The 14773-nt window shown below is 46.2% G+C and overlaps 1 protein-coding gene across 1 annotated transcript in view; it reads left to right on the top strand.

Annotated features, from left to right (window-relative positions):
* The window catches only part of LOC120999156 (collagen alpha-1(IX) chain-like), an 81279-nt gene extending 66843 nt beyond the window's left edge, over nucleotides 1–14436 (top strand). Inside the window, 1 exon segment of the mRNA XM_040430031.1 lies at nucleotides 13952–14436. Within this exon segment, the coding sequence (XP_040285965.1) occupies nucleotides 13952–14121 (170 nt within the window). The 3' untranslated portion in view covers nucleotides 14122–14436.
* Nucleotides 14437–14773: the final 337 nt, after the last annotated feature.

Raw genomic sequence — 14773 nt, 5'->3', positions numbered from 1 at the left:
GAAATTACACTAAAGTGTAAAAATTAAATGCCTTTTTTATGCAAAGTCCTGTGCCAGCCGGTATGAGTGGTGGGCACTGGCAGTGGGCACACTACAGTCAGTGGAAGTCAGCCTGACACACACTGGCAGGCAACTAACCTTAGATTAAAGTGTAAAAATTAAGTGCCTTTTTTTAAGCAAAGTCCTGTGCCACACGGAATGACAGGGGTGAGCACTGGCAGTGGGCACACTACAGTCTGTGGGCCTGCAGCTCCTCACACACAGGCAGGCCAGGCAACTGCAATATGTATATAAAGGAAAAAAAAAAAGCAGACTAATGTTGCAGCCCTAAAAAGGGCTTTTTGGGGTGCTGTCAGGACGCTGTCCTTACAGCAGAGATCAGATGAGTCTTTCAGGACTGGAGTGGACACTGAATTCACTAGCCTAGCTATCGATTTCCCAATTAAATCAGCAGCAGTTACAGTCTCCCTCCTCTCACTAAGACTGCAGCTTCAGAATGAATCTAAAATGGATGCTGTGCAGGAGGTGGGAGGGTCTGGGAGGGAGGGTATGCTGCTGATTGGCTGGAATGTGTCTGCTGACTGTGAGGTACAGGGTCAAAGTTTGCTCAATGATGATGTATAGGGGGCGGACCGAACATCGCATGTGTTCGCCCGGCAGAGGCGAACGCGAACAAGCTATGTTCGCCGGGAACTGTTCGCCGTCGGATAGTTCGGGCCATCTCTAATTGTGTATTGGACAGAGCTGGTTACTGCAGTTGTACCCCCATTGAAGTCTTGTGACTAGGGCATCAATATAAAATGGATGGAAAACCTCTATAATGACCAGCTAATTATTTTGCTTCTTTACATTTTAACAGTCATTTCATGAATGTGGCCGTGTCAGGCCTTGTATCATTTAACAGAAACTACATTTATTGTGGAATTATATGAGAGTACATATAAATTATTATCTAGTTTATAGAGATTTTTTGTGATGCTAAAACATAAACAAAAACTATTTTGAATCTTGTTCAGGTTTCACATCCATGACTTGGGTCATTTGTAGAGATGAGCAAATTTTTCAAAAATTAGATTTGGCCGGTTCGCCGGATTTTCTATAAACATTTGGTTTGATCGGCGAATCACGTTATAAAACGGCTATTTCCTGGCTGCAGAGAGCCTTTATAGTGGTGTAGAACACTGTGCCTTGCACGCATAGGGAGTTTGCTGTGGTAGTGAAATAATACTGTGAGTCAGTATGACATGCAGATGACAACCATCGCATTTAGAATCACTGCACACGTCACTTATTTGGGCAGTCACGGGGCCAAAACTGACTAAATAACTCAAGTATGAACTCCTTACAGGTCGATGTTAGAATCAAGAATAAGCGCACTCCTTTTACACCGTCGTCAGCTAATTCCACATAGATGTCTACAGACCCTGTTCTATTAAATGCTTATACAAGTAGAGCCCCCCGACAGAGTGGAGAGGGTGTCAGTAGTGAGTTTGTGTTGACATCATTGATTAATTTGCCCTTTCTCTGATCCGTCAGAACAATAACCCCCAAAAAAGGATCCTGTCTGTGGAGCATCCGCCTTCACTAAGTCAGCATTTGGTCAGTAATCCATCAGTATTGCTAATGCCAAAAAATACAGGAGTGAATCCAAAACAGAGATGACACGTGAATGGAATATTTGCATGTCTTCTGTGTTTTGTACCCACTCCTGCTTTTGGCTACCAAATCACAAGTCAATTCTGATTGGACCATACAGGCCTTACAGCTAATACACAGACAGAATCCGTTGTGCGTCTTATTTTTTCTTCCTTCTGACAGATTTTCCAGGGGTAGCGACAATTTCATTCGGTTCAGGGAGTCATGTAAATTGTACTTTAAGCTGCATCCGTACTCTTCTGGGGATGAGAGTCAAGGTGTGGGTATGATCATTTCATTGCTAAAAGGTGGGCTTTTTCTCTGCCGACTGTATCAGAGTCCCCCCGGTCGGTAGAAGAATTTTTTTGAGACTTGGGTCTTATTTACGATGACCCGGATCGGATCTCTCAAGCCGAGACCAAACTTCGTGGTTTACAGCAGGGAGAGCGCTCCGCGGAGACCTATTGCTCTGAATTTAGGAGATGGACTACGGATACAGGAATACGGAGTAGAATGATCCTGCTTTCCGTAGCCAATTCCATCACGGGTTATCTGAGAGGCTGAAGGACCCGTTGGCCTTACATGAAAATCCTGAGTCATTGGAAGCAGGTACAGTATATCTCTTGCTGTACGTCTTGATAGACGCCTCAGAGAGAGATCTAGGGTTCCTTACCCTGAGGACATACTGTCGAAGAATGTGGTGGCTTCCTTTGACACTTATGATGGAGAGACACCTGTGGTTACGCCTTGTGACGAGCCTATGCAGTTAGGAGGAGCTACTCCTAGAACTGCTGGCAAGAGCTTTGGTCATATGAAGGGAGTCGGTTTTTGTTGTGGAAAGAAGGGACATTCTGTGAATATATGTCCGTACGTTCAGCGTCAAGGTGTAAACAAAAAAAATATGTTTAATCCCCGACTTACTATTGGTGGTGTGGGTGGGGAGCCAGAAAACTTACTTTTTTTCTTTTACTGGTAGTACCAGATTTTTTCTGTCGGCCGAGGTGGCGCTAGACTCCAAAACTGTGGGAATTGAGGTGTTTATTGTCAGTGGGGCAGGGGTTAACCTAGTTGATGGTCAGTTTGTTCGTATGCATGGTTTGACAACAAATGCGTTAGACAAAAATATTTTGGTTTTTGCAATTGATTCTGGTCCACTCACTCAAAAATGTTTATCACAAATTGTGCAGGACATCTGTTTAATGGTGGGTGATTTTCATGAAGAATCCATCTCATGTTTTGTGCTGGAGGGTCTGCCTGCTCCGGTGATGCTAGGTTTACCATGGTTAAGTAAACATAATCCTACCATCGATTGGCAAGCGGGACAGATTCTTGATTGGAGTGATTATTGCATAGACAATAGTGTTAATCGAGCACCAAAGTGCTCGGGTGCTCGAGTAGAACACCTCGGAATGCTCGGGTGTTCTACTGAGCACCCGAGCACAATGGAAATCAATATAAAAACCTAAGCATTAAACCAGGCACCCCCTGCTCTGAAGAGGGGAGGGTGTTTAGTTTACATGAAAAGGTCAGAAATTGATGGAAACACCACTGAAATGGTTCGGGAACAGCATGGGGAGGATATCTGGATGCATCTTGGACTACCAGGTTGCTGCTGGGAAGGATGTTGTCCGAATAGTACGCCAATTTTACAGACTGACAATAATACGCACAAATCCGAAGATAAAATCACTTTTAGAGGAAAAATTGTTAGGAAACATTCTTTCCTGTATATTTACTTAAAGTGCAAGTGCTGACAAATATTACAAGAAAGAGGCACTCCGATACAACCTGTATATCACATAAAGGAGGGCCTCATTCGCATTGTTGTTCAATTGTTCAGGTAGTGGGACTCCTACACTCATAAAGCCTATGCACTAAGTGAAAGGGCTGCCAAAAATTGCAAGGAACCGGCACTCCAATACACCCTTTATTACACATAAAAGGAGGGCATCATACACGCCCCTGAAAAATTATGATTGATGGTCTGCTGGTGACCCTCAAAAACATTAGGAGTAAGGGCCTGCTGGTGACCCTCTAAAACATTAGGGGCGAGGGCCTGCTGCTGATCTGACCATCTAAAACATTTGGGGTGAGGGTCTGCTGCTGAGCTGACCATCCAAAACATTAGGGGGGAGGGCCTGCTGCTGAGCTGACCATCGAAAAAATTATGGTTGAGGGTCTGCTGGTGAGCTGACTCTCTAAAACATTAGGGGCGAGGGCCTGCTGCTGATCAGACCATGGAAAAAACTGTGGGAGAGGGCCTGCTGCTGAGCTGACCATTGAAAAAATTATGGTTGCGGGTCTGCTGCTGAGCTGCCCATGGAAAAAATTTATGGTTGAGGGCCTGCTGCTGAGCTGATCATCGAAAAAATTATGGTTGAGGGCCTGCTGCTTGCTGACCCTCTAAAACATTAGAAGCGAGGGCAGTCTAATAAGCATGCTGATATGGTGGGTGAGGAGGACGAGAAAAAGGGAATTTGAACTATATACCCTTTTTTGTGGTGGAATACAGTGAATTCAATACACCATAAAAGCCACATTTAAAATGCCTTTATGTTCAGGCGCTTTCCTCTGGTGGAGTAGAGAAGTCAGGGGCAATCCAGGCCTTTTTATAAAAGTCAACCTGTCAGCATTTTCAGTTGACAGTCGGATGCGCCTATCAGTTATTATGCCCCCAGCAGCAGTAAATACCCGCTCTGACAAAACGCTGGCAGCAGGGCAGGCCAGCACTTCCAAGGCGTAGAGTGCCAGTTCATGCCACGTGTCCAGCTTGGACACTTAATAGTTGTAAGTAGAGATGGCCTTGCGGTTCGCCCGGCGGTCGTTTCGCGGCGAACTATGCGTGTTCGCGATGCGCCGAACATTGCGAACATATGGGAGAAATTCGTGCCCTGCCATATTCTTTTACATTATGAAGAACTTTGACCCATGACATATCCATCAGGTGGTGCAGGACAGCCAATTGAGACATTTCAGCACATGGGACATACCCCCTAACCTTATAAATAAACCTGATCTGGCCGCCATTTTACTATTCAGTGTTTTGCCAGTGTAGGGAGAGGTTGCTGTGTGGAGCAGGGACAAGGCTGTTAGGGACACTAAACGCTAGCTTATAGAGCCACAAAAGTCCTTTTAAGGACTGGTATAGGTGTGCTATCTCTATGTGTGATACACAGAGGGGTGCAATATACTATACTTTTATAATGAGTCAAAACACATAGATCTATATAGTGATCACCTGGAAGTCAGGGGCCTAGGGGCTAGGGGCTTACTAGGGCCATTTTTATATAGGGTAAGGTTCCGGACGGGGTTGCTCTTTTCAGGACGGGTGGTCTGTGGTTAGGCTATCAGGGCCAGAATAGCACCCCCCTGTAGGGCAATATCAGGGACAGTTCTTTGCCCACCCTGTCCTTCAATACCACATCATTATCTAGCCCAGGGATAGATGGTTTTTGCTTTCCCTCCGGGATTCATGGATGTGCGCTGGGACCCCCGGATTGTGGTAGGACATATGGTTTCTGATTTGGTGCCGCCGAGCACTTGTTATTGCCTACCACATCTATGTTTTTTGCTTAAGGGGGTTCTGCACTTTGTTTTAACTGATGATCTATCCTCTGGATAGATCGTCAGCATCTGATCGGCGGGGGTCCGACACCCCGGACCCCCGCCGATCAGCTGTTTGAGAAGACAGCGGCGCTTCAGCTCTGTTCACTTGAATGGAGCTTAGCCCCGCCCACGCTAGTTGATACCAGTCGTGACAGTGAGTAAACAGTGAGAAGGCCGCGCCGCTGCTGGAGCGCCGCTGATTCTCAACAGCTGATCGGCGGGGGTCCCGGGTGTCGGTCCCCCGCCGATCAGATCGCTGATGATCTATCCAGAGGATAGATCATCAGTTAAAACAAAGTGCAGAACCACTTTAACTTTAATAATTTAATTTATTTTCATTTTGGGGGATATCTTTTTCATTCACATGTCCGCAAAATCGGGTCCGCATCCATTCCGCAATTTTGCGGAACAACGTGCAGGACCCATTCATGTTCAATGGGCGGAATGTGCTGTACGCATCCGCATTTGCGGATCCGCACTTCCGCAAAAAAATGGAGCATGCCTTATTCTTGTCCGCAATTGCAGACAAGATTAGGCATTTTCTATTATAGTGCCGGCGATGTGCGGTCCCCAAATTGCGGAATGCACATAGCAGGTGTCGTGTTTTGCGGATCGCAAAACACTTACGGACGTGTGAATGGACCCTCATAGTAAAATTATTAAAGGATACGTTTTATCTTTGTATATTCTAATGGACTTGCCTTCCTTGTACAATGTTACTAATATACCTATCTCTGTTAGAAAGCTATATTATAGTGCATTTGGTATTGTGCGGCAGTTGTCTCTGCAGCGATACCTGCAGGTTATAGAGGGACAAGCGTTATTGAAACAAATAATTTCTACTGGGGTGATATACCAGTCGCCCCCCAAAAAAACTGATTTGAAGCGAGGTGTTATATACAATATACTTTCTTTTTAGTGCATTTGGGTAATGGTATAGTGCATTTGTGCATGCGCGTACGCGAAAATTATATTGCCGATATTTCGCATGAAAAAATAAAATGGAGATCGCAAATACGAATAATACATCTGGTATGTCACTGTCCATTGTTGTGGGACTATTTGTGCACTTCTAGTAATTATTTCTTGGCTGCAAATATGAGCTGACAGGTTTTTTCAGGTTGCCTACCATTAAAATGAATGGGACCCGGTCGCGAACTTGCGGTTCGCGAACATTAGATCGCGTTTTGCGCGATCGCCGTTCGCGAACTGTCCCGGCAGACTGTTCGTCCATCACTAGTTGTAAGGCACAGAGGCGATCATTGAGGACCGCTGACACAGTCTGCTACGTACTCTTCACCATCTTCCAAAACTTCTTTCAACTTGTGATGCTAGGCCGCGCATCAGGGTGAGGTTGCTGGTGGGGTGTCATGAAACTGTCCAGGCCTTGGAGAGTGTTGCCTTGCTCTGTGAAACTGCTGTGTGTTCCCTTGTCTCCCTCCTTGGTTGCCCAAGGAACTACCGTACTTTGCTTTCAGCGTAGTCAGCTGGAATTGTTGGATCAATTTTTCCACAAGGACCTTCTGGTATTGCACCATTTTGCTAGACCTCTCCACCACAGGAATGAGAGATGAGAAGTTCTCTTTGTAGCAGGGGTCGAGAAGGGTGAACAACCAGTAATCGGTGTTGGACAAAATGCGTATAACGCGAGGGTCACGGGAAAGGCAGCATAACAATAAGTCAGCCATGTGTGCCCAACAGTCCCAACAGACAACACTTCGCTGTCCTCATCAGGAGGATGACTCTCAATCACCTCATCCTCTTCCTCCTCTTCGGCCCATCCACACTGAACAGATGGAATAAACCTGCTGTGGGTACTACCCTCTGTAGCAGAGGCAAACTGTCTCCTGCTCATCCTCCTCCTCCTCATCCAATTTGCGCTGAGAAGACGAACTGAGGGTGGTCTGGCTATCACCCTGTGTACTGTCTTCCCCCATTTCCACCTCTTGCATGCAAAGCATCCAACTTCATTGTGAGCAGTGAGTGTTTCAGTAGACACAGAAGTGGGATGGTTACGCTGATAATAGGGCATCACCGATCACCATCTGTGTTAATTCCTCAAAGTTGCGTAAAACCAGTCACAGAGGTCAGACATCCATGCCCACTCTTCGCTTGTGAAGAGCGGAAGCTGACTGGAAATGCGACGACCATGTTGCAGCTGGTATTCCACTTCTGCCCTCTGCTGCTCACAAATCCTGACCAACATGTGAAACGTGGAGTTTCAGCTCGTGTTCACGTCGCACAACTGTCGGTGAGCTGGCAATTGCAAGTGCTGCTGCAGTGTTGCAAGACCGCAGCAGCTGTAGATGACTTTCGGAAATGGGCACACACGCGGCGCACCTTTACCAGTAGCTCAGGCAAATTGGGGTAGGTTTTAAGAAACCACTGAAGCACTAAGTTGAACATGTGGGCTAGGCATGGTATGTGTGTGAGCTTGCCGAGCTCAAAAGCCGCCACCAAGTTGCGGCCATTATCAGACACAACCATGCCTGGTTGTAAGTTGAGTGTCGAGAGCCACAGCTCAGTCTGGTCCCTTATCCCCTGCCACAGCTCTGCGGCAGTGTGCTGTTTGTCACTTAAACATATTAGTTTCAGCGCGGCCTGTTGCCACTTCCCCACTGCAGTGCTACACTGCTTCCAGCTACTTACTGATGGCTGACTGGTGCTGCAAGATGAGAATTCAGAGGTGGAAGTGGAGGAGGAGGTGGAGGAGGAGAAGGGGGGTTGCAGCCACTAATGTAGGTGGTGGCGGAAGTCCTGATGGAAGTAGGGCCCGCAATTCTTGATGTCAATAGCACCTGTGCCATCCCAGGGTACGACTCGGTCCCGGCCTCCACAACATTCACCCAGTGTGTCGTCAGGAAAATGTAGCATCCCTGGCCACAAGCACTTGTCCATGTGTCAGTCGTTAAGTGGACCTTCCCAATAGGCGGGGACGGCACACAGGGAAAAATAGTGGCGGCTGGGGACTGAGTAACGAGGGACCGCCGTCGCCATCAGGCTGTGGAAAGCCTCAGTGTCCACAAGCCTAAATGGCAACATTTCAGGGCCAGCAATTTGGAAAGGTGCGCATTTAGTGCTATGGCCTGTGGGTGGGTGGCTGGGTATTTGCGCTAAGGCCTGGTCATCCTTCTGACTTGTTGACCTAACAACAACCTCACCTTTTGACAAATGTGTTTCATCCTCATCATCAACCTCTTGAGATACTAATTGCCGTTGACTTATTGGCAACTGTGTCTCATCATTATCATCCACCTCGTGAAACACTAATTGCCGTTCCCCACCATCATCTTCTTGTGACTGTGGATGCTCAAGAGTTTGGGCATCGGTGCACATGATCTCCTCATGTCCCTCTTCAAGCGGGCTTAGTGAGAGGCCCAGATCAAGTAATGGTGCTGAAAAGAGGTTACGGTCCAGAGGAGAATATGTGGGTTCCAGCGGCCGACGTTAATGCCAGTCGCTTTCTGAAAGCCTTTCACAGGGCTAATCCGGATAAGGTCGGTCCTGGGTGTCCGGAGGACACCTGTAAAAGGGGATGGTACTGTCACGGTGCCTTCTGTGACAGAGGTTAGATCGGGGAGACTGACTGCACGTGAGGTTAACTGACAGCCCCTTGATTCTCAGTGTTGTGGTTTGGTAATGACCACACCTCTTGTTAAGTGCAGCCCGTGGTCATTACTGCATTCCCTACTTAGTCTGGTCTCACACTTCTTACCATGCGGTTGATATTCTCTGCTTGGATTTGGAAGAGTTGGTGTGTGGGCCTTACCTCTGTTCCTGCTCATCCATTTTCTATAAGAAAAGTTGTACTGCTTCTTGTATTTGGTTGTTCCCCTGTGCTTGTTGTTACTAGGCCTCAGGGAGACGCTGGTTCATTCACCTGGGAAGGAACCAGTAGTGTGTCCTTCCCCTCCCCTGTATTTGTGACATTGACATCAGATTTGTGGCATGAGGCAGGTGGCAGCATCAGAATTGTAGCTGAGGCAGGTAGCTAGAGGAAACCGATCTCTTTTGTCAAAGTGTTGGTGTGGCACCATGGATGATCTAGTCTGATGCATCAGGCATTGGTGGAAATCCTGGCTGATCTACGCCTGATTAATCTTGACAAAGGTCAGTCTCTCCACATTTTGGGTGGACAGGCGAGTTATTCTTGGGGTAATTATGGCCCTCGCCGCATTATACACCCACTCTGATGCCACACTACTGACCAGGCAGGACAGCTTTTCCAAGGCAAACTCTGCCAGTTGCCGTCACAAATCCAGTTTGGCTGACCAGTAGTCCAGCGGATCTTCAATGTGGAGTGGCAGGGTGCTGTCCAAGTATGCCACCACCTGCTGGTTCAGGTCCTACTCCAGTTCTAGCTGCTGCTGCTGAGTAGTTTCTTCACTATGTGGGTTGAGAAAGCTGCTCATCAGCGACTCTAGACTCAGGCTGCTGCTGATGGAGCTGGAACTGCTCCTTCCCCCCCCACCCCTCCCCTCCCCAGCAGCCATGGCAGTGGAACGTGAGCACAGACCTGCGAGAGGATGGACGATGGCGCAGATAGGCAGCGACCAACTGACTACATAGGATGTCTCTATAGTAGTTCAGTTTGTCCTTCCTCTCAGCGGGTGTAAAAAAGGACCCCCATTTTGGACCGGTAGCGAGGGTCCAACAAGGTAGAGAGCCAGAAGTCATCCCTCTGCTGAATGGTGAGAATTCGGCTGTCACTATGCAAGCAAGTGAACATGCATCAGGCCATTTGTGCAAGTGACTCGGAGGGACTCCCTGCCTCCATATCCACTGTATACTGCCACGGTGTCTGGGTCCTCTGCCTCCTCTTCTTCATTGTCCTGTCGTTCATATGGTTGCTCCTGCTCCTCCTCTCCTGTCACCTGTGTATAAAAACCACTCATTTTGCTACACATTGCTTGTGCTCCAATGACCTCCTTCTCCTCCATACCCAGTTCAGACCCCACAGGGCTCATGTGGCCATGAGATCTAGGCGCCACGTCTCCAGTCCCCTGACCAGCCAGATTTACTAGCATCTGTTCCAGGACATGAAGCAGTAGAATGACATCGTTCATCCTGTAGTCCTGGCGACTGACAAATAACGTTGCCTCCTCAAAGGGCCTGAGAAAATGCAGGTGTCACGCATGAGCTGCCACTGGCTGACATCGAAGTTGGATCATCAAGAAATCATTTATGGTCTTTCTCTGTTCATAAAGTCTGTCCAACATTTGGAGGTTGGAATTCCAACAGGTGGAAACGTCGCATATCAGCCTATGTTGGGGGAGGACATTCTTCCGCTGCAGCTCAAGGAGGGTGTGCTTTGCGGTGTATGAGTGGCTGAAGGGTATGCAAAGTTTCCTGGCCATTTTTAGGATGTCTTGAAGATGGGTGGAAGACTTCAGGAACCGCTTGACAACCAGATTGAACAAATTTGAAATGTCGTGGAGAAAGCCAGGATTCAATTTATTGATGAAGACAACGGAACAGTTCCTCCCCTGTGTGACTCAGCTCGTCCAGGCAAACGAGGTGCATAACAGAATGACACTGCCGCGCCCTGCACATGTGGTATACTGGACGGGCACTGTGAATTGTCCCTGCAGTGGAGGCTGAGGACACGGTGGATGATGAGGAGGCAGAGGCGGACATTGTAGCAGGACCAACGGCGTGAGAACGTGTAGGCGGAAGTGGCATCACCTGGCCAAGTTGCTGGTGTGGCTGTGCAGGAACCACATTCACCCAGTGTGCCGTAAAGGAGATGTATTGTCCCAGACCATTAGTTCAGCCTCACATGTCGGCGCTGCCGTGCACTTTGGCAGACACCGACAGGCTCAAAGACTGACCCACCTTCTGTTCTACATGTGTGTGCAGGGATGGTACTGCCTGTTTGGCAAAGAAATGACTGCTTGAGACTCTCCACCTCGACTCGGCACAAGCCATAAGTTCTCTGAAAGGTGCAGAGTCCACCACTTGGAAAGATAGGGACTGCAGCACCAGCAACTTTGATAAGAGCACATTCAGCTTCTGCGCCGTTGGATGAGTGCATGCATACTGTTGTCTCTTGGCAATCGCTTCAGTGATCGATTACTGATGGAATGAGTGACGAGGAGTAGGAGGAGGAGGAGGAGCAGGAGCATCGGAAACCAGCAGATGATGGAAATGACGACAGTTCCCTTCGGCTGAGGTGGTGGAGCCTTGATTGCCTGAAACCGTGTGCGTGCCACTGGGTGATGCAGAGGTTGCTGCAGCAGGCTGGTCCACCACATCAGAGCCACAGTTATCCCAGGCCACTTTATGACGATGCTGCATATTTTGACGCAGGGCCGTAGTGCCAACATTGGCACCCTAGCCACGCTTCACCTTCTGCCCACAGATTCTACATATGGCCACGTTCACCTCCTCTGGCGGCTTAAGAAAAACCTGCCACACCGCCGAGTAGTTGATTTTACTACCGCCGCTGCCTCCGTGAACCCGTGCACCACTACTTTCTGGGCAGTTAGGGTCCTGCGAAGCAGGTGGTCTATCCGGGCTCATTTGGCATCTGACCTCCCACTGCTGCCACCCTGCTGACTCCCAGCTTCGCTTAGCGACTTGCTGGCTCCGCTGCTGCCTCACAGGAAAGCTGCCACCCTCTTCTCCCGATGATGATGAAGCCTCTTCGGCACTTGGCTCCCAAGTGCCATCAGCTACATCATCATCATACTGTCTGCACGTCTCTAATGACCTCCTCAACCGTCTCTGGGTCAAGAGTTGGATCGCTCGCAACACCAGCTCCCATGCTACTCTCATCATAATTTCTTGCTCGCCTAGTGGAGGAAGCGGCGAATGTCTCCTCCACATGCCAGTAGCTGCTGACTGTCTTGTAGTAGCTCGTCCTCACTGTACAGTATAGTGGAGCTGAGCCCACAGCATACAATACTTCTCTGGCTGAGGGAACAGAAAAGGACAAAGGCAGGTTGAGGACAGGTGAGGGCACAGGGCCTGCTCCCGGGCCATGCCAACTAAGGGTTGTGTCTGACGAACCCACCAACTCTTGGCTGGGAGTGTCTGATGTCACTTGCAACGAAGTCGAAGATCAAGTCAACCATTCAAGAACCGCTGAGTTGCTGGTCAAGACAGGACTGCTTGCTGACACTGGCCTCTCGAAGTGACCCCTAGTGCCACAGCCCCTTACTCTGCTGTGACCTCTGCCTGCACCAACAACATTTTGGCCTCTTCCACTCCCCTGTGCAGGGCCTGACACTTCTCTGCCTGACATACTGTTGAAATAAATAAATAAATAAATAAAAAGGAAATTAAAACACCCCAAAAAAGACTGTGATTTTCTTACTTCACCACACAACGGCTAATAAGCCCTTTTTTCACACTAATACACACAAAAAAGGGCTTTAGAACATATAACTGCACCGCTGAACGGCAAATATATTTTTCTTTTGCCACTAATACACGGCACAAAAGGCTTTAGAACATATAACTGCACTGCTGAACGGCAAATATATTTTTCTTTTTCCACTTATACATGCCACAAAAGGCTTTAGAACATATAACTGTACCGCTGAAGGCAAATATATTTTTCTTTTGCCACTATTACACAACAAAAAGGGCTTTAGAACATATAACTGCACCGCTGAACGGCAAATATATTTTTCTTTTGCCACCAATACAGGCCACAAAAGGCTTTAGAACATATAACTGCACTGCTGAACGGCAAATATATTTTTCTTTTGGCACTAATACACGCCACAATAGGCTTTAGAACATATAACTGCATGGCTGAATGGCAAATACTGTATATTTTTCTTATGCCACTATTACATGACAAAAAGGGGTTTAGAACATATAACTGCATGGCTAAATGGCAAATATATTTTTATTTTTCCACTTATACACGCCACAAAAAGCTTTATAACATATAACTGCACCGGTGAACAGAAAATATATTTTTATTTTGCCACTATTACACAACAAAAAGGGCTTTAGAACAGCCACTAATGCACGCCACAAAAGGTTTTAGAACATATAACTGCACCACGGAAACGGCAAATATATATATTTTTTCCACTATTACATTACAAAAAGGGCTTTAGAACATATAACTGCACCGCTGAACGGCAAATATATTTTTCTTTTGCCACCAATGCAGGCCACAAAAGGCTTTAGAACATATAACTGCACTGCTGAACGGCAAATATATTTTCTTTGCACTAAACATGCCACAAGAGGCTTTAGAACATATAACTGCACCGCTGAAAGCAAACATATTTTTCTTTGCCTCTAATACACAACAAAAAGGGGTTTAGAACATATAACTGCACCTTTGAAACGGCAAATATATATTTTTTTGCCACTTCGGCACGCCACAAAAGGCTTTAGAACATATAACTGCACCTCTTTAGGAAAAATGTGATTCGTTACCACAAAGCGTGAGGAAATTTGGATTCGTTGTGAATCAAATTTTTCATGAAATTCGGATCGAATTCCATTTCGTGAGCTTCGATTCGCTCATCTCTAGTCGTGTATGAATAACAGGTGGTTAAAAAGGTGTTTTATGTAAAAATATATTTCTTTGTGGACAGTTTTTTTGTTTGTTTTAATTTAAGTGACTACCACCGTATTTTACAACTTATTTATATGTATATTAACATTACTCTCTGCTCTAAAAAAGTAGCATTAATGAAAACAAGTGCACCTTTGATTTTTGTTTTGCTCAAATGTCTTTTAGGTGAAAAAGGAAAGACTGGTCAAGCATTTGATGGAGAACCTGGTTTATTGGGTCCTCGTGGGCATAGAGGGCAACCTGGACATATAGGTTATACAGGAGTAAGGGGACCACCAGGACCATGTTTAGCTTCTGTTTGTGAGGAAACTGGACCAACAAGAAATCTTACTTAAGAGTTAAGACTCCTAAACATAAGTGATCCAAAGTGGCTCAGAACTCAAGATCGGACCTCAAGAAGTGTCTACAAAAAGGCATAGATTACTTAATTTTTTGTGAGAACGATTAAAAAATTTGATTCTACACATTTTTGTAAATATGCTTTATTCATACTTTTTGAAAGGATAAGAATTGAGATGTGAAAACACAAAGATCATTACTTGATTTATCATTCAGTTTAGTTATTTATTTTAGGAAAAAAATGTTTATTTTCATCAATAGTACTGACAGCGAGCTATATTGACTGTGGCTAGTCCGAAAAGAATGTTAAATGCGGCAGGAAGCTTCCTTCATTTTCAGGAGTTACAGTTACTAGTATGTTATGTAAAGTACACATATGTGTATGATCTCACTATTCACAGACAAGTGGGAAATTATAATTTGCTAGAAAATGTTTTGGTTGAAGTAATTACATAAAATAATAAACAGAAATAAGAAAATAACTTTGCATTTTTTGTATTTGATAATCTTTGCCCTAGCTAAAACTAGAAAAATAAGAATATTGTTTTGGTACCTTGGTAAAGACCCACCACCTGTGCCGCAAAAAAGTAAGGAAAAAAATAACTGGAGTATAAAAGAATATATATAGTATATATATATATATACACT

The sequence above is a fragment of the Bufo bufo genome, chromosome 4, assembly GCF_905171765.1.
Source record: "Bufo bufo chromosome 4, aBufBuf1.1, whole genome shotgun sequence".
NCBI lineage: Eukaryota > Metazoa > Chordata > Amphibia > Anura > Bufonidae > Bufo > Bufo bufo.
The sequence above is the reverse complement of the archived record's forward strand: the minus strand, read 5'-3'. Positions and strand labels throughout refer to the sequence as shown.